The sequence below is a fragment of the Cervus elaphus genome, chromosome 9 (genome assembly GCF_910594005.1).
Source record: "Cervus elaphus chromosome 9, mCerEla1.1, whole genome shotgun sequence".
Taxonomy (NCBI): domain Eukaryota; kingdom Metazoa; phylum Chordata; class Mammalia; order Artiodactyla; family Cervidae; genus Cervus; species Cervus elaphus.
The window spans coordinates 18,785,038-18,806,078 of NC_057823.1; the positions used below are offsets into that span (position 1 = coordinate 18,785,038).

At 48.4% G+C, this 21,041-nt stretch overlaps 1 protein-coding gene across 4 annotated transcripts in view; it reads right to left on the reverse strand.

Moving 5' to 3' along the window:
- The window catches only part of INSR (insulin receptor), a 141,502-nt gene extending 124,170 nt beyond the window's left edge, over positions 1-17,332 (reverse strand). For 2 of the 4 annotated variants that reach the window (XM_043911644.1, XM_043911642.1), the window contains exon 1: positions 16,731-17,332. In XM_043911644.1, the coding sequence (XP_043767579.1) occupies positions 16,731-16,830 (100 nt within the window). In that variant the 5' untranslated portion in view covers positions 16,831-17,332. The remainder of the gene's footprint in view (positions 1-16,730) is intronic. The other 2 variants (XM_043911641.1, XM_043911643.1) reach the window with 2 other exon arrangements.
- Positions 17,333-21,041: the final 3,709 nt, after the last annotated feature.

The window sequence follows — 21,041 nt, forward strand, 5'->3', positions numbered from 1 at the left end:
GGTCATATGGAAGCCACCGGCCATTCGTGGTTGTCAAGCACTTGAAATGTGGCTTATATAAGACTGAGGAGCTGGGTATTTGATTTCACTTTAGTTAGTATGAATGGAAATAGACATGTGCACCAAGTGGCCACTGTTCTGAATACAGTAGCTTGAGTCCCTTTGACTGTCAAAGTTCTTTACACCTTAGCTCCCTACTTTGAAATCCAGCTCATCATCCTTCAAGATCTAGTTCAGAGGCCACCTCCTCCAGGAAGGCTTCTCTGATTTCCTTTCCTCCATATACTTATTTAGATCTTTCCCTCCTCCTGTGTTCCTTATACTGGAGTTAACATTCATCAGATGTGAACTCCTTAGACAGCCTCTCCTTGCCAAAACACACACACTCACTCACTCAGAGGTTGGGAGACACCATCGAGAGGACTAGGATGTCAGTTCCAACACCACACACTCATGCCACCCAAGCCTTGTCTAAGGTTCCCAGCTTCAGTCACATCAACAGCATCTACACACAGAGGTCTGTCCAGACAGGTACCGCACCTTGATCCCTCCCAACAGGCTCCATCTGCACCCCACAGATGAGAAAACTCTGAGGGGCAAAGCAGGTCAGCCAAGGACATATGACCTACCAGTAACATTCAAGGTTGCCAGATTTAGCAAATAAAAATGAAGGACAGGTCTTCCCTGGTGGCTCAGTGGTAAAGAGTCCACCATCTAATGCAGGAGACACGGGTTCCATCCCTGGCACAGGATGATCCCACATGCCTTGGAGCAGCTAAGCCCCCATACACCACAGCTATTGAGCCAGTGCTCTAGAGCCCAGGAACTGAAACTACTGAAGCCCAAGCACCCTAGAGCCTGTGCTCTGCAACAAGAGAAGCCACTGCGATGAGAAGCCCTTGAACTGCAACTAGAGAGTGGCCCCCACTCACTGCAACTGGAGAAAAGCCCGAGCAGTAATGAAGACCCAGCACAGTCATAAATTAGTTAATTAAAAATTTAGAAAAAAAATGCAGAAAGCCCAGTTAAATTTGAATTTCAGATAAGCAAGGAGTACTTTTTAGGTAAGCCTGCAATGTTTGGGACATACTTATCCTTAAAAATTACTCATTGTTTATATTAAATTCAAATTTAACTTGGTGTCCTGTACTATATCTAGCAGTGTACTTAGACTTGGTCACAGGTCTGGGCTTCTCAAGCCTGAGCCTCATAACTCTATGTTACCTGCACGCACACACACACACACACACTTGTGAAATTGGTGCAGATACACAAACACCATCCTTCCCAAGTTGTGGGAGAAATCAGATATGAACATGCATTCAAAGATTAACCAGCTGTTGAACATCATGGAAATGCAAATCCAAACCAAAGTGAAATACCACTTCACTCTGACCAGGATGGCTAAAATTAAAAGGACAGACAATTACAATAGTTGACACAGAAGTGGAGAAATTAAAACGCTTGTACATTACTGGTGGGAATGGAAAATGGCTCAGCCGCTGTTGTGGAAAACAGTCTTGTAGCCCCTCAAAAGATTAAGCAAAGAGTTACCATATAACCCAGAAACTTCATTCTTAGGTGAAATGAAAACATAGGTCCAACCAGAAATGTGTGTACAAATGTCCATAGCATCATTATTTATGATAACCAACAAGGGAGAAACAAGCCAACATTACATGTCCATGAAATGTAGCAAGTCCTTACAGAGGAAGATTGTTCAACAATAACAGAGGAGAAAACCCTGACTCTAGCTACAAAACCTTGAGAACATGACGCTCAGTGAAAGAAGCCAGTCACAAAAGACCACATGTGGAATGATTCCATTTACATGAAATATCCAGAATAGGCAAATCCATAGAAAGTAGATTACTGGTTTCAAAGGGTTCAAGAGAGGGAAATGCAGAGTGGCAGATAAAAAGTATGGGATTTCTTTGGGAGGACTTATGAAAATGTTCTAAATTGATCATATTGATGGTTGCCCAATTCTGTGAATGTACCAATGTACGAAGAACCTCTACATGGTAAATTTTAAATAGGTGAATTGTATGGTATTTAATTAGCTCTCAATAAAGTTGTTGTTGAAAAATTAAATGACTACAACTACCCGGGACAACAAAGAATTGCTTTATTTTTTAACCTCCAATGACTCTAACTCAAGTCATTAAAGCCATAGTGGTGGTGGTCATTGTTTAGTTGCTCAGTCATGTCCGACTCTTTGCTACCCCATGGACTGCAGCCCACCAGGCTCCTCTGTCCATTGGATTTCCCAGGCAAGGATACTGGAGTGGATTGCCATTTCCTTCTCCTCATTAAAGCCGTATGTGTCCCTATTAGTATAAGACAATAGAGCAATTTACTGCGGGGACAGAAAATACCCAGAGGATGTTAGAAGTAGTGCCAGCAATATATGTAGGACCCTGCACTGGTTTGTAATACCTCTGGGTGGGAAACTTAAGGATGCTTCAGGCCCTCAGTAAGTGGTACCTGGCTAACCATCACTCTAGACACAGATAGGGAAGGACCACGGGATCAAGGGAGGAGGGCAGTCCTGGTGACAGCCAACACACTCACTATGTGAAGCACCTGGCCATGTTCTGGCAGACACACTCTCTCTCTCTTTATTAAATTATTTACTTGATTTTTGGTTACATTCCGTCTTCACTGCTTTGCACGGGCTTTTTCTAGTTGTGGTGACCAGGGGCTACTCTCTAGTTGCAGTGCTCAGGCTTCTCATTGCGGTGGCTTCTATTGTTGCAGACACAGGCCCATGGGCTCAGTAGTTGCAGCTCTGAGGCTCTAAAGCTGGGGCTCTGTAATTGTGGCACTGGAGCTTAGTTGCCCTGGGGCATGTGAAATCTTCCCAGACCAGGGATCGAACCCGTATTCCCTGCACTGGCAGGAGGATTCTTATCTACTATACCACTAGGGAAGTCCTCTCTTGATGAATTCTAAAACTAATCCCAGAGGAAGTAGATAAACAAAATGGTCCATGCTCATTTTTGTGGTGAGCAAAATTCAAGATTCACACAGAATGAGTTGTAAGGGGTAACTGAGATTTCAATCCAGCAATTAAAGGCAAAGTTTATGCTGTAACTATGTTACAGTTTCTCCACTTCTGTTTTATCAAAAACATACCTAATGAAGAAGCAGGTGAATGTGACTTAAATAGGAAACAATGAAATAATGTCCATGCGGTGACAACCTGGAGGAAGCTTGCTAAAGATGGTTTTCTTCGTTCACTCCTGTAGCACCTATCTGCTGAAAACCTGTTTCCACTGTTCCAAGGACTGGAAGTGCTTAAAAGAATAGGATACAGGCTGCCCTGGGTCTCAGAGACTATAGTTGCTATTAACTACTCAAATCAACTGAAGGTATAACTGAGGAGGATATCTCAGTTAGTTAAGGACAGCATCAAAGGCTAGAAGAAATCATAAAAAAACAAGCTACTTGACTAAGCCCAGGACAGTCAAGGAGGGCTTCCCAGAGGAGGTGACACCAGGACTAAGACCTACACAAACAGAGCAATAAGAATTATTCTGTTCTGCCTACTTCATTGGAAGGTCAAGAGTGACAGCAAGCTACAGCCCATCACTATAGGTCACCAGGGTGTGTAGGGTCTAAAATAGCCTTCTCTGATAAAAACATGATAGAATTTTAAATTTTATCTAAAAAAGTAAAAAAGAAACACTGAATTAAATATACTTAATCCAATGTATCAAAAAATTTCACTTCAACATGTAAGCAATACTAAAAAAAAAAACTACAGGATTTTTTTCACATTATGCCTCCCAAATGCCATGTGTATTATACACTTGCAACATGTCTCAATTTAGATGCTAAATTTTGATCAGAAATACTCAATCAGTATATGCATATTCCACAAAATGAATCATTGAAAATGTAGGGTTCTTTGTATCCCCCTAAAAAACAGTTGTTCAATAACAGAATCAAGTACTGATTTTCTGACATTTCAATCAACTAAAGTTAAACAAGGCTTTATGTTTACATTTTTCACATTTACGTTTCAATGAATTAAAGTTTGTTGTTGTTCAGTCTAAGTCGCATCTGACTCTTTTTGACCCCATGGACTGTAGCACACTAGGCTTCCCTGCCCTCCACTATCTCCCTGAATTTTCTCAAACTCATGTCTATCGAGTCAGTGATGCCATCCAACCATCTCTTCCTCTGTCGCCTCCTTCTCCTTTTGCCTTCAATCTTTTCTAGCATCAGGGTCTTTTCCAAAGAGTTGGCTCTTCGCATCAGGTGGCCAAAGTACTAGAGCTTCAGCATCAGTCCTTCCAGTGAATGCTCAGGACTGATCTCCTTTAGGATGGACTGGTTGGATCTCCTTGCAGTCCAAGGGACTCTCAAGAGTCTTCTCCAACACCACAGTTCAAAAGCATCAACTCTTCAGCACTCAGCCCTCGTCATGGTCCAACTCTCAACCATAGCTTTGACTATACAGACTTTAACGTAAAAACCTATTTGAACAATTTCAAGAGCACCATGTGGATAGTAGCCACCATATTGGATAGTGCAACTGTAGACTATTTCCATCAAAGCAGACAGTACTAGTCTTGAAGTTCCCCTCTTGGCCAGAAGAATCTATGAATTTCGCAGTTGGAGCGAAGACAGATAGAAGAGCCATCTTGGAAAGTGTCCCCTCTCCCCTGGCTTTCTCTTCACCATGAAAACAGCAAATAAATACTGAGGATCTGGGAGGGAGATGTCTAGAAGACTCTGAAACTTCTTTACAATGCTAAGAGTTATACTTTTTGCTTTCAAGCCTGTACGTTCTTCAAACATTCTTCAAATGCTCCCTTGTGGCCTCTTCTGGGGCCACATGTTCCTCTCTACATTCTTTCCAGTCTTAACACTGCTTCTTCCAAAATTCAGGAGTCCTGGCCAACAAGTCTTGGGTTCAGGTGTCAGGCCACCACGCACACCAGTTTCAGGGCACACTAGAAACCCAACAGACCTGGGAACTTCCCTAGTGGTCCAGTGGCTAAGACTCCACACTCCCAATCCAGGGGGCCTGGGTTCCATCCCCGATCAGGGCACTAGATCCCACACACCGCAACTGAGAGTTCACATGCCGCAAGTGAAGATCCTGAGTGCTTCAACAAAGATGGAATATCCTGTGTGGCACAACTAAGAGCTGGTTAGCCAAAATAAACAGGCAATTTTTTTTAAAAAGAGAGAGACAGAAACCCAACAGATCTGGCCTCCCACTCCAGCATGGGCCCCTGCCAACAGTATAATCCTGAGTCATATATTTAATCTCTGTGTGCCTCAGTTTCCTCATCTATGAATGTTGCTAAGCACGTGATGATGGGTAGGAAGAATAGAGGAGAACAAGTGTCCGGCCACATACACATATCAGTTCTTCACTCCAAGCTACTTTCAACCAATTCCCAGATTTATTCCCTTCAGAAATTAGAACTTGGGCACACTGAGGTGCCAGATATCCTTATGAGTCTCCACCTGCCTGCTCTTAAGACTGGCTCTTAAAACTGACTTCAGCCAGAACCTAGACAGCATATTAAAAAACAGAGACATCACTTTGCTGACAAAGGTCTATATCGTCAAAGCTTTGGTTTTTCCAGTAGTCATGTACAGATATGAGAGTTGGATCATAAAGAAGGTTGAGTGCCAAAGAATTGATGCTTTTGAATTGTGGTTGTGGAGAAGACTCTTGAGAGTCCCTTGGACTGCAAGGAGATCAAACCAGTCAATCCCAAAGGAAGTCAACCCTGAATATTCACTGGAAGCACTGATGCTAAAGCTGAAGCGCCAATACTTTGTCCACCTCTTGCAGAGAGTTGACTTATTGGAAAAGACCCTGATGCTGGGAAAGATCGAGGGCAGGAGGAAAAGGGGATGACAGGGGATGAGATGCTTGGACAGCATCACCAATTCAATGGACATGAACTTGGGCGAACTCCAGGAGATGGTGAGGGACAGAGAAGCCTGGTGCGCTGCAGTCTGTGGGGTCTCAAAGAATTGAACATGACTTGGCAACTGAACAACAACAACGAAAGTGTGTGAGATGGGTTCTGCTGGAAATGGCTGGTCACAGAAGGGCAGTAAATACCCTGAGGTGTGAGATGCACAAGATTGGGGTCTGGGCAACAGGCAAACTGTCACCAAGACAGATTTCCTCAAAGAGGAAAGAAACTGAGGCTCAGAAAGAAACATGTCCTCCTCAAGGTCACAAAGCCAGAAGGAGACAGAGCTGGGATTTAAACCCAGCATATTAGTCTACTGTGCCATCCCTAACAAACGACCACAGACCAGGTGGCTTAAACAAGAGGAATTTATTTTCTCCCAATTCTGGAGGCCAGAAGTCCAACATTAAGGTGCCAGCAAAATGGATTCTTTCTGAAGCCTCTCTCCTTGGCTTGTAGACTGCGTCTTTGCCCTGTGTCCTCACATGCTCTTCCCTCTGGGTGTGTCTGTCTTAATCTCCTTTTATAAAGACATCAGTCTTATCAGCAAATGGGCTTCCCAGGTGCCTCACTGCTAAAGAACCCACCTGCCAGTGCAGGAGATGTGGATTTGATCCCTGGGTCGGGAAGATCCCCTGCAGGAGGAAACAGCAACCCACTCCAGTGTTCTTGCCTGGGAAATCCCACGGACAGAGGAGCCTGGCTGGCCGCAGTCCATGGGGCCACAAAGAGAAGGACATGACTGGACACATGATTAGCTTAGAGGCCATGCTGATTATCTCATTTTACCTTGACTGTCTCTTTAAAGACCCAATCTCCAAAGACAGTCACATTCTGAGGGGTTAGAGGGTTGGGACTTCAACACGTGAGTTTGCGGGGTGGGGGCGGGGGCGAGGTTACAATTCAGTACATCACACGTAGGTCCTTAGGATTCCCACACCTGTGTCCTTAGCCATCACACGGCATTTCTCAAAATATTCAGTGGAGGACTTCCCTGGTGGCTCAGTGGTAAAGAATCTGCCTGTCAATGCAGAAGGCACAGGTTTGATCCCTGATCTGGGAAGATCCCACATGCCTCAGAGCAACTAAGCCCGTGTGTCACAACTACTGAACCTATGATCTAGATCCCGGAAGTCACAACTATTGAGCCCACGGGCCACAACTGCTAAAGCCCAAGCGCCCCAGAGTCCATGCTTTGCAACAAGAGAAGCCACTGTAATGAGAAGTCTGCACACCACAACTGGAGAGTACCCCCTCTTTACCAAAATGAGCAAAAAAAAAATGCCCACACAGCAACGAAGATCCAGCGCAGCCATAAATAAATAAATAAATATTTTTAAAAATAGAGTATTGCTTCCATTAATAAAAATTCTCTGTGGACCGTCAGAATTATCTGGAGTGCTGGGGGCGGGTGGTGTATGTTAAAATGCAGATTCTTAGGCCCAGCTCTGGACCAAATGAATCAATGTCTCTAGGAGCCCAGCCCATGAATCTGCATTTTAAATGAGGTCCCCAAGCATATGACAGGGACTCACGTAGGACAAACATACCGTCTACCCAACCTGGGTCACCTCTCCAGCCCCACCTGTTCATCTGAGCACTCTGTTCCAGGATCAATACCATTAGGTGCCTTCTTTGGGGTTGGGGTTGTTCATTGTTGTTTTGTTTTTTAATTTACTTGGCTCCACCCCACCTTAGTCACAGCACATGTGAGCTTTAGCTGTGGCACGTGGAAACTAGTTCCCTGACCAAGGATCGAACCTGGGACCCCTGCATTGGGAGGTCAGAGTCTTAACCACTGGACCACCAGGGAAGTCCCTCCTCCTTCTGAGGCCACCAGTCCTATCAGTTTAGGACTGTCCTCTTATGACCTCATTTAACCTTAATTACCTCCTAAAAGCTCTCTCTCCAAATACAGCCACGTTGAGGAGTTAAGGTTTCAACCGATGAGTGGGGAGCGGGGAGGTGGCAATTCAGACCACAACAGTTCTTTTCCCCTCCTTTCCAGGACCTGCCTACTCTGGGATAGACTGCTTTCTACTTTAGACAAACATGCATCAAGCCCTTCTCCGATCCACACTTAGAGTACGGTTTCATTTACCGTGTAGTCAGCATTTCGCTAGAACGCATCTCCACTGGGCAGACCAGTGTCTGTGGGGACCCAGACAGATACACCCAGTCTGTGCGGAAAGGGAAGGAGAACGGGGTGGGCGATGAAGCCAGAGAGGGGAGGAAAGAGGCCTCTGACCCAGTTCCATGAGGAAAAAGTAGGAATCCATGGGGGAAAAGAAGGAAGAAAGGTCCTTGGGGCACAGGAAGCAAACGCAAGCACATAAAGAAGAGAGAACCCCAAGGAAGTGCAGTCATGAAGTCAGGAACTGAGACCACACTCTGCCCAGCTAAGGCCAGGCTCAATTGCCAGGGGGATGGGTTGATTGAGCTGGCAGCTGTAGACGGACGGAAGCAGCAAGTAGAAAAGTCTCTTTGGTAGTAGGGGAGAGAAGGTACTGGACAGGGCACTCTGGAACCACCTCTGTGGCTTGGCCTAGTGGGCCTGTCATGGGGTGGGTGGGTGCAAAAGGAAACAGACAAGACCACAGAGTCATCTAAGGAACCAGCATCAGTGGGGACTCGGTCCCCAGGGAGATGGGGTGGGGGCGGGGGGTGAGGCACCATTGTTGACGAACCTGGAGAGGGCCAGATAGAACCAGTGACAAGGACAGCAGGCTCAGACTGGGGCACAATGAGTCTGGGGGGGCCTTTGGGATGCTCTGGGATGTGGATCCAGTGGGTGTTCGGAGCTTGGGGAGAGGGGTGGATGCAGGCAGAAGTGATAACAGTATGTGATAAAACCAGGAGGATAAAAGGATGGAAGGGGTATGGGAGGTCTGCAGAGCACAGTATTTAAGACCAGGGAACCAGAGAGAGGACCAAAGACCCACAGTCACCCTGACACCCGTATCTTCCACAAGCTTCTCTGAAAGCTACAGAACAGCTAGGCTAAATCCCTCCAGTCAATTCCATACCTCTGTATAGACCACCTCAAGGACATCACCCATCAAACCACAAGATTACAAGGGGCTTCCATGCCATTTCAAGAGTCCTGCCTCCTGTATACAGATGATGCCACAAAAGACACTGGAAAAAATACCAAGAGAAGTCTTGGGACTTTCTTGGAATCAGCCTGCCAATGCAGGGGACCCAGATTTGATCCCTGGTCCGGGAAGATCCCACGTGCCGTGCAGCAACTACTGAACCCGAGCGTTGCAACTGCAGAAGCTTGCACACCCCAGAGCCTGTGCTCCGCAACCAGAGAAGCTGCTTCGATGAGAGGTCAGCGCACGGCAACTAGAGAGTAGCCCACATGCAACAATGAAGACCCAGTGCAGTCAAAAATAAATAACAAATTTTTCAAAAAGAAAACCAAGAGAAGTCTTGCAACAACAACAAGGACAAAAAAAGTAGCAGATGTCTTCAATACCGTGTAACTGAATATAATTAGGAAGAAAAGTCTCAGTGAGAATTTATCCGTTTTCTGACCTCCTGCAAGGAAACCAGATCCATGGTTGAAAACAGATGAGCAACGAGAAGTCACAGACAGGCCATCAGAAAACAGGGGGCGCCCTGCTTTCTTTATCCCTTTGTGTCCAACCACTACCTTTTCCCACACTCTTAATATAAAACACAGTTTTTCCAAAGTACCTATGTTTTCCACCTTCTCACAAAGGCATGGGAGAGAAGCGAACACCTCCTGGCAACAGCCTGCTCTTCCTGAACACGGAACAGAAGGTACCTTCTCATCCTGATGGGACCCCATCCCCTGAACAAATTGAAAGAAAGGCTCCAATTTGACATCAAATTTTAATCCTCAGTCTGCCTCGAACTCCAAATGGAACTCATAACCAGTCTGCACTGGGCAACACAGAACAAACCTCACGCTGCTGGAAACAAAATAGGTTTCTAGAAGCCCCGATGGCCACTGGGGAATGGCTCAGCGCCGGGGTCAGCAGAACACAGGAGGACCTCCCTACTCCTTGAAACACAGGCCAGGGGCTCTCTGCCATCTCTCATCTCTCAAGGGCTTCCCAGCTGGCTCAGCGGTAAAGAATCCACCTGCCAATGCAGGAGATGCGGGTTTGATCCCCGGGTCAGGAAGATCCCCTGGAGGAGGAAATGGCAACCCACTCCAGGATTCTTGCCTGGGAAATCCCACGGACAGAGGAGCCTAGTGGGCTACAGTCCATGGGGTTGCAAAGAGTTGGACACGATGGAGTGACTGAACAACAAATGTGCACGTATATAGAACTGAATTACTTTGCTGTACACGGAAACTAACACAGCATTGTGAACCAAGTATACTTCAATTAAAAAAATTTTAAGGATGTTGTAATCCTTGGGGATTTATGAATCCACAACAGGAGAGATGCAACGAGAAGGCAAGATGTCACCTTGTTTGATCTGAGCTGGAACATGCCTGTCAGATGATCCCAATTTTTTGCCACTTGTGCCTTCTGGTGCATGGCCAGGAATAACCATTAAAGCTCTGAGTATTTATTTTGGAATTACAAATGTGCTATACTGTGCTTAGTCACTCAGTTGTGTCTGACTCTTTGCGACCCCATGGACTATAGCCCGCCAGGCTCCTCTGTCCATGGAGATTCTCCAGACAAGAATACTGGAGTGGGTTGCCATGCCCTCCTCCAGATCTTCCCAACTCAGGGATTGAACTCAGGTCTCCCACATTGCAGGTGGATTCTTTACCATCCGAGCCACCAGGGAAGCCAAATAAATTTTCACAAATAGTTGAATTCACAAATATGGAATCCAGAAAAAATGAGAATCTTATGAGCACTGAAGTTTTCAAGCTTAAGACTATTGACTCAATTATAATATACTTATTAAAAATATTTATTCATTTATTTGGCTGCCCTGGGTCTTAATTGTGGCTTGTGGGATGTTTGGTTACAGCATGCAGGATCTTAAGTCCCTGACCAGGGATCAAACCCAGGCCCCTTGCACTGGGACTATGGAGTCCTAGACACTGGACCACCAGGGAAGTCGCAGGAATTAAGACACTTTTAAAAGTCTAGCGAAAACTATAGGGATGCCAAGTGTTGCCAGGGCTTTGAGGTAGGGACAGCATAATGACAAAGGGGTGGCTAGAAGGAGTTTGGGTGGTGGTAGATGGGACACTTCTGTGTCCTAACTATGGGGACAGCTACACAATTCTATGCAGGGGTTAAACTGCAAAAACTGTACACACACAAAAAAGGTCAGATTTACTGTACCACCATTTTAATAATAAAAATATTTAAAGATCCACACCAAACAGGGACTTCCCTGGAGGTCCACTGGTTAAGAATCTGCCTTCCAATGCAGGGGATGCAGGTTTGATCCCTGGTCGGGAGAACTAAGATCCCACATGCTGCTGGGCAACCATGCCCATGTGCCACAACCACTGAACCCCCCGGCTCTGGAGCCCACCTGCCACAACTAGAGAGAAGCCCATGCACCACAACTAAGACCTGAAGCAGCCAAATAAATAAATAAATATTTAAAACAAAACAAAAAGATACACACCAAAATAGCACACGCCCCTGTGTATGTGTGTGTGTGCATGTGTGCATGTGTAAGCTCAGTCATATCTGACTCTTTGTGACCCCAGGGGACTGTAACCTGCCAGGCTCCTCTGTCCGTGGGATTATCTAGCCAAGAATACTGGAGTAGGTTGCCATTTCCTTCTCCAGGGCATCTTCCGGACCCAGGGATCAAATCTGCGTCTCCTGCATTGGCAGGTGCATTCTTTGCCACTGAGCCACCTGGGAAGTCCAAACAAAGCATAGTCATCTCCCAAGACAGAAACACAATGGTTTTAGGGGCAAAAGGGAACTTTTATTTTTCCCCCTCTAAACTTGTGCAATTTTTTTTTGCAATGAGAATGCAGTTATTATTTTAACTTAAAAACCATAAATATGGTCCAATTGCAAAACATAAACCAAGTCACTCCCACTGTGTTCTTCATAGAAATTTACATAAGGGGTTCTCAAGAGGCCCCTCAAGTGGTATCTCCCAGCAGATACCACTTTCTCTTGGCACTAGAGACAGGGCGGATAGCACAGAGTCCTCATTCAATGCCAAGAAGACCGTTTAAACAAATAAATCCAAAGATCTCTCATTCACACACACACCCAAAGAAGGAACATCAGTTATTTTCTCACCATCAGAACCCATACATTCAGCACAGCAAATGGTATCAGTTTCTTTAATAAGGCTTTCTCTGTAAAGGGGAAAACATGGTGTTTTTCCCGGGAATTTCATTTAACTTGATTCATTCAAAGTCGAACCAGAGACCACACAAGCTATGAGGCATGTCATAACGATCCTTGAGGAGTTTGTTCTAAATCCAGAGTCGGCAAACTTTCTCTGGAAAGGGCCCAAGTGTAAATATTGTTGGGAGCCACGCGATCGCAACCGTTCAACTCTGCCCTTAGAGCACAAAAGCAGCCTTAGAGGATGCGTGAACCGATGGGCATGGCGGCATGCCAATAAAACTTTATTTACAAAAACAGGCGTGGGCGGGCAGGGTTTGACCCCTGTTCTAAAGACTTTGACCGCATATAAATTAAAAAGTGAGCGTGAGAGAGAGAGTCAGAGTAGGGAATGGCCCTCGATGAAGACTAAAGATAATAACAGCCCGGAAAAGGAGCAGAGGAAAAGAAGAGAGAGGATGGGAGGAGCCAGGTTCAGGTGAAAACTCATCAGGAGAGGGGAGGCAAAACCCAGAGACATCAACTAGGGTGAGGCTGCCATTGGGAGGTGAGGAAGGACTTTTGCTAGCACCATGGGCGAAGCAATGGAGACACAAGCCAGATGCTGTGGGTAGAGCAGTGGGTGAAAGGTGAGAGAGCAAGGGTGATGAGTGCCCAACAGCGGTTGGGGGAGGCTTGACAGAGGAAGGCAAAAGGTGGGTGGTGGGTAGCCAGGCCCTGGGGAGTATTGAGTGTTTATAGGCTGAAAAGAAAAGGCTCCTGGGCGGATGGAGATCCCTGAACAGAGGGGAGAGAGGAGGGGACCTAAGTGGATAAGTGTCCTGCATACTAAGTCACTTCAGTCGTGTCTGACTGTTTATGACCCCATCGACTGTAGCTTGCCAGCATCTTCTGTCCATGGGATTTCCCAGGCAAGCATACTGGAGCAGGTTGCCATGCCTTCCTCCAGGGGATCTTCCTGACCTAGGGATTGAACCCACATCTCATATGTGTCTCCTGCATTGGCAGGTAGGTTCTTTACCACTAGCACCAAAAGCAGTGGTTCTCAACTCCGAGGACAGTTGGTGGAGACATTTTTGGTGGTCATGACTTGGAGAGGAGCATTGCTACAGGTCAGAGACCACGGACGGTGCGCAACATCTTAAGATACACAAGACAGCCCCCTGCAACCAAGAACCATCCAACCTCATAGATCAAGAGCACGGAAATCGAGAAGGTCTATTCTAGCCAAAAAATAAAGGATTTCAACGAGGAAGTGGGGTGAGGCTCGCCCCCAGTGACCTCTATGAATGAGCAGGGCAGGGTCGAGGGTCAGGTCATCAGGAAGGAAGCAAAGACTAGGAAGAACTTCATAGAACTGACCCAGAGAGCAGAAGTTCTGCTCTGAGGGTCCCAAAGTGCACCAGAAAACCCACAAGAGAAACATCAGATTCCACCCTCGAGAGGTAAGGGGGATCCAAAAGCAACATCTAGCACCTCAACTCATCAATTCACTGCCCCCGCCAAGATTCGGTTTCCACTATAATTAATCCCACTTTGCCTTCATTCTCTGACTTCGCGGTGCTTCTGGGTCATCTCGGGCCAGAGTGGGTCAACCCAAGGAGACATGGGAGGGAAAACCACTGCCCAGTTCAGCCAAGCCACAGAGACTCCACAGCGGGGATGAAGTGGGCTGGCACATCCCACGTGATGTCGAGGATAGAGTCCTCAGTCCTTCAAAATCCCACTGATCTCCCTTGACCCCACCCCCACCCCAGACAGAATGCCACACTGCTTGCTGCTGGAGATTAACCAACAATCCGGAAAGTTCCTCGCCCCTCCCCAAACCTCCGAAGAGCATCACATGTCATTTATTTGAGAGTATTTTGTTAACCTTTATACCACAGGAGTTGGGGCGGGGAGGCTCAGAGTCCCAAGAAGAACCTTCTGTTAAGAAACCTTTTATTAACAAACTGGGGTTCTCATCTCAGCACTGCCACCTCATCCAAGTTCCTCACCTTCGAAATGGATAATAAACCTTGCCTCAGAGTGCTGTGGTGAGCATTAATCGAGATTATCAATGCAGAGTGTGTAGGATAGCACCTGCGGAGCCTTTGCTTATATTTGTGTCAGTTAGGTTTTACTGAAATGTTGTGAAGTAATTAGCCTCCAACTAATAAAAATAAATAAATAAATAAAAAGAGAAAAAAAAAAAAAGAATAAAGGAGACATGACTTGGACTCCTACGGAGAACAGGAAGGATAGGAGTTGAATCTAGAACAAATATTTAGGACTTCCCTGGTGGTCCAAGGGTGACGAATCCGCCTGCCAATGCTGAGGACAGGGGTTCGACCTCTGGTGCGGGAAGATCCCACGTGCTGCAGAGCAGCTAAGCCCGAGTGCCACAGCTACTGAGCCTGTGCTCTAGGGCCAGGGAGCCACAAGTATTGAGCACACGTGCCACAACTACTGAAGCCCGCGTGCCCTAGGGCCCGGGCTCCACAATAAGAGAAGCCACCGGAATGAGAAGCCCGTGCACAGCAACTAGAGAGTAGCCTCGATCATCACACCTAGAGAAAAGCCCAGCACAGCAATGAAGACCCAGCACAGTCAAAATAAATAAATTTATCAAACATCTACTGGGTGTCAGGGACTGCTCTAGGCTCTGGAACTGTGGCAGTGAACAAGAGAAACATAAGCCTCTCCCTCGTGGAAGCTATATACATGTAAGAAGTGGTAAATCCATCCACTGACCCCTGAAAGTGAAAGTCGTTCAGTCCTATCGGACTCTTTGGGACCCCACGGACTGTAGCCCACCAGGCTCCTCTGTCCATGAGATTCTCCAGGCAAGAACACTGGAGTGGATAGCCATTCCCCTCTCCAGGGGATCGTCCCGATCCAGGGATGAAACCCAGGTTCCTCCAGGCAGATTCTTTACCATCTGAGCCACCAGGAAAGCCAGCCCAGGCACAAATCCACCATTAATTACTAAAGCTACCAGGAACAGAGGAGCAAGGAACCACATACATATACAGGTGTGCACGCACACACAGACACACATGCGCATGGGCGTGCAAAGCCTGATACAGATCTAACAGCTGGTCTGGGTTTTTGTCTTTTTATAAACAAGAGCCTAAATCCACTGTTCTCCTTCCTTGGAGGAGCACCCACTGTATACCAGGCACTCGGGCGCCTGGAGACCTTGCCTAATTGGCAGAGGTGCTCCACAAACCCGGTTTGTCAACTCCAGAGCCCCCAAGTGCTCTCTCGTGCATCCCCACTCACCTACAGGCAACTCAGGAACTTCTGCTCCTTCCCTGCCTGACCCCTTCCTCATCGGGACTGATTTCCTTTTATGGAGAAATCTGAAGAAGTAACCCAACACATATTTTGAAAGCAGGGCCTCCGCCATCATGGTGGGAAACCCCAGTTACATTCTCTTCAAGGATTTTCCATCCTTGACCTGCAGCCAGAAAGACCTGCTGTCAAGCCCAGGGAAAATGCTGGGACTTGCCCCCTCTCCCCAGCCCAGGGACACTCATGAGGGAGACTTGAGGAGGGAGGTAGGGGGCGGGGTGCTGGGCTGACCCCAGGTTAGAGACCTGCCCAGCCGACAGGTAAAGGGGTGGAGGAAGGAGGTTACCAGGGGCTCCTGGGGCGTCGGCAGCTGGGCAGAGCCCTGGGCCCTGGCACCACCGGAGAGGTTTGTCTTCTCTCTAGCTCTGATTGTGGGGCAAGTGAATTCTGTGTCCTTCCTGAGCCTCAGTTTACGCCTCTGTGAAATGGACCAACAACAGTATCGGCCTCCACGGGCTGCAGCAGAGATCCGGAGAGTTAAGACCGGCCAGCCCAAGGCATCTGGTAACCCTAGCTATAATAATCATAAAAGCCGACATTACTGCTGTTACAGTTGCGCTGTTGCCAAGGGCTAGAGCTTGCCTCCGACATCTGGAAACAGAATTCCAGAGTATAAACATGGAACTGAAGTCAGGGGTAGCCGTGGGTCTAGATACCAGAAAGAAAGAGGCGGGTTCTACAATTCCTCGCCCCCTGGGGGAGCGTCACCAAGCTGCTGGGATCCCAAGGGACCACCCTGCCTTCAGTCAGTCACTCCAAACCGTCTGTGCCCGGGGCATCTGGCTGTCCGAGAGTGTCCGATGACCCCACTTCTCGGAGGCGACCCAGAGAGGACGCGTGTCCCGTCTCTGGAGCCAGGTGGTGGGCTCGGAGAGGCCCAGACACGGGGGTTCGAGGAGCGCTCTCGGGAGAGGCGCCCGCGGAGGGGCGGGCACTAGGGCAAGGTTCCTCCAGCCCGGGGCCCGCTTGCGGGTCGTGGAGCCTCGAGCCCAAGCGGGCAAAGGCCAAGGTCAGCGGCTTCCCGCCCCCCGCGAGGCCGGAGAAACCGTGCGGGCCACCCGCCCTCCGACGGAGGACGGCACTCCGTCCACAACGGGGGGTGGTTCCATTTTGGCAAAGGGTCCCCTCCCCACCCGCGCGGCTTCCCGCCCACCCCGGGACCCCCCAGACTCACCCTCTCCAGGGTACAGGTGGCCCGCGGCGCCCACCAGCAGCGCGGCGACGACCACCATCAGCAGCACGGCTGCCGACCCCCGCCGGCCCCCGGCGCCCATGGCTGCGGGAGCGCGGGGTGCCGAAATTTCAGAGCGCGAGGCGCTGGCCGGCGGGGTGCATGCTCCGAAACGGCCGCCCCAGAGGCGCTGGGGGTCGCGCGTCCTTCTCTTCCACGCAGGCCGCCCAAGGTCCGCAGCCTGCGCCCGGGAGGGCTCTAGAAACGGCCCCGGGAGGGGCGCGCGGCCTCCGCCGCTACGAATCCGGCAGTGCGGCGGGGTGGAGACGGTCCCGACTCCGGGCTCCCGCGGCCCGGGCCCCCGTCCCAACGATCTTAGGGCCCAGAGCCCCGCGCTGTGCCCCCCTGACTCTAGGCTCTTGGCCCCGAGCGCTCTGGAGCTCCGATCTTCGGACGCGCGGACAAACGGACGTGCGGACAGGCGGGCGGGCACCTGGGCTGGCGGGTGGCGGGCGGGCGGCGGGAGCCAGGGCTGCTCGGCCCGTAAACAACGCGGCCCGTCAGCTGGGCCCCGTTCGGGCCGCGGGAAAAGGCGGCGCGGATCTGGGCTCGGAAGGGACTCGGCGCCCGACAGAGGCCCGAGAGGGGTGGAAGGAGGACGGGCAGGGGGGAGGCGCCGCCCCGCCCGCCCGCCCGCCAGTCTCCCTATCCTGGGCCCCGCGCCGGAGGCCCCCGTCGCGCCCTAGCCGAGGGGGCGCCCCAGATCCCTGCCCAGCCCCAGTGCCCCGTACAGCCCCAGGGCTCCTGTCTCAGAGCCCGGGAGCGCCCCAGATTGACCAACTCAGCAAGTCGGATCCCGTGTTTAAAACATTTTGCTAGTTTGTTCTTCGTGGGACTTTGGAAAATTCATTTTTTTTTAAATATTGCATTAAAATCTTGTTTATCGTAGTTCCTCGGCTTTTTGGTACTCCCTTAAGTGCTGCGTTCACCTCCCCCTCGTCACAGTCTGGCCAGTGAGGATGGCCCTCGAGCGCCCCAGATGTCCTACCCCGGAGGGCGCCGCCGCCCAGAGCCAGGCCCCTGGGGACAGCCACGTGCACGCGCCTGCCGCGTGCGCTCAAGTATTCGGTAGCCTGGGCCCCTGCGCACGATGCGTGGTTCAAGGTGGAGAAATGACCCCTTGGAGAAAGTGTAGAAACTCTCAAAAAAAAGTGCAAACCAGGCGCTGGAGATCTTGCGTGGGACACAGGTGGACACACCCCATTTTCAATACGCAGACCCAGAGTCCATGTGTGTTTGAATGTCGGTCAAACGACTGCGGCCACCCCGCCTTGCCGAAGAGGGGCCTTAAATACAGAAAAGCCAGAACCGAGTGAGAATCTGGTCGCTCCACTTAGGACTTCCGGTGCGGCCTTGAATGAGTAATTTTACTGTCTGTCGATGAGCCTCATCTGTATGATGCATGTAAGGATACCTGCAGGTCAGATTTGGTGACTTGTAAGGGCTTCCCAGGTGGCTCAGTGCTAAAGAATTTGCCCACCAATGCAGGAGAACTGGATTCGATCCCTGGGTCAGGAAGATCCCCTGGAGGAGGAAATGGCAACCCACTCCAGTATTCTTGCCTGGGAAATCCCATGGATAGAGGAGCCTGGCAAGCTACAGTCCATGGAGTCACAAAGAGTTTGACATGACTGAGCTGGTGTGCGTACACACACACAAACACACACACAGACACATGACTGAGCACGCATGCACATGCACACACACAGTCTCACAGGGGAAATAAAGCATGCCAAAGCACCCAGCACAACGGTCGGCTGAAGGCATTCATTCTTTCTTTCATCTATTAAACAAATATTAGTTTGCCAGTAGCTGGGCCCACTGTTCTTCTAACTCAAATCTATTCCTGCCTCCCCGTCCCTCTGGTGTCTGGCTCCACTTGTCTGTTCCAATGAGCCTTCCCTGACCACACTTTGCAAACACTCCCTCTCCCTTGCTCCATCTGCTCCTGTTCCGGACAACACACTGGTGTCTTGAAATTCTGACTTATTGTATGTATTCACCCCTTCCCAGGAAGGCAGAAATCCTGTCCATCATGTTCAGTATTTTACACCCAGTGACTGACATATCCATTGCTTAATAAATATTTGTTGAGTAGAAAAATCAACATGCAGTAAGCAGTGGGGATTTGCAGGGAGCCAAATAAATACCATTCGTTTCCTTGTAGACCTCACAACCCAGCATGGGGAGAAAGCCATTAAGTTACACATCAGATGTTTTATAAGGTGGGGCGGGGAGAGGCAGAGGATTCTCCAAAGAGGCGATTTTGAACTGAAATCTGAGGAGGCAGAGCCAGCCCAGGGAAGCATCAAGAAAGTGTTCCAGGTGGAGGGAACAGCATGTGCAAAGGCCCAGAGGACAGGCCAGGGTCCTCACAGCTGAGCCAGGCAATGTAGCTGGAGCAAAGAAAGAAAAGAGGGAGGCTGGGCTGGTAGGCGAGACTAGAAGGGATATACCATGTAAGGGTTGTCTTCAACACACCCTTTATCCTAAAAGCAACAGGGATGCATTAAAGGGTTTATATCGAAGGGTCGGCTTCCCTGGTGGCTCAGACAATAAAGAATCTGCCTGCAATGTAGGAGACCCAGATTGGATCCCTGGGTCAGGAAGATCCCCTGGAGAAGGGAATGGCTACCCACTCCAGTATTCTTGCCTGGAAAATCCCACGGACAGAGGAGGCAGGCGTGCTACAGTCCATGGGGTCGCAAAGAATCGGACACAACTGAGCAACTGAACTGAACTGATTGAAAAGCCACCAACAATTTCAGGCAGGTGGCATTTGCTAAAATTCCAAGGGACATACTGCCCTCTGGAAATCCTTCAGGATGCAAGACCTCCACATAAAGTTAGGCATAAAGTCAGAAGAATCATTGTAGTTGTGACTTATTGGGAGAAAATGAAGACACCTTCACTTCCAGGAAAAAAAAAACTCACTATTTCTTCTATAAGCTCCCTCCCTCCCCCCCCAAAAAAAATACCAGGATGTAAAAAATGAAAGTCAACCTCTGACTTTTCTTAAAAGCATTGGAGTGGAAGTAGAAAAATCACCATTTGCTAATCTCCAAAATAATTGATTCTGACAAGAGCCATCAATGAACGCTAAAAGTGATGGTTGGAAGCTTGAAAAGTAATGGGGTATTTCTATGGTCTGCAAGTATCTCTCCGCAGCATACTTGTCCAAAAAAAGAAAAATGGTAGCTTCATGGAAGAAAAACCTGGCTTAACAAAATGATCAAAATTACTCCTGGATTTTCTTTTGTAATAAAATAAATTATTGGGACAGTTGGGGAAGATTGAAAAGAGTCTATCAGTTCCACAGTGATACTGTATCAATATTAATTTTGATCCTTTTACAGAAGTGATGTAATAGAATGTCCTTGGCTTTAGGTAATAAACATCAAATGAAGTATGTAGGGGTTAAGGAAGGTAATATCTGCAACTTACTCTCAAATGGTTCAGAAAAAAAAGAAAGAGACAGAGAAAGAACAAAGCAGGTGTGATTTTTAAAAGTGTGATGAAATTGGTAAATCTGATAAAAAATGTGTATATAAGGATTAATTGCACTATTTGTGCAACTTTTCTGGACGTCTGTGCAAGTGTGTACTGAGTTGCTCAGTTGTGTCTGACTCTTTGTGACCCCGTGGACTGTAGCCCACCAGGCTCCCCAGTCCATTGGATTTTCCAGGCAAGAATACTGGAGTGGGTTGCCGTTCCTTCCTCCAGGGGATCTTCCCAACCCAGGGATCCAACCCACATCTCCTAAGTCTCCTGCATTGTCAGGCAGATTCTTTACCACTGAGGAAGTCTGACATCATGTCAAAATTATTAATAAAAGCTTTAATAGTTTTGAAAAACCACTTGGGACTTTCGTTTGGCTTTGTTTATCTTAGGTTGGCTTTGGTCTGACATTTAAACACATACCATACTTGAAGACATGATGGAAAGAGAGAGATCATTTCACGGTTCATGAGTATAAACACCAAATACTGTACTTTTGTTATGCATCGAGGAGGGCTTGGAGAGACACCACCACCACCTCGCTGGGTCTTCCTTTAGCAAGTCCCTTTGGGACAATCTCCCTCAACCGTGCATTATGTTATGTTAAAGTTTTCCGTTATGTTAAAGCAGGAAGCCCAGTGTAAATCCTGACTCCTGTGTTGTCATGGAAACCTGCTTTAATAGAGTACATTTAGGAGTATGGAGGGGGAAACTACAGATGGACCTGCCTTTCGGGTAGCAGTGCAAAAACCCAGC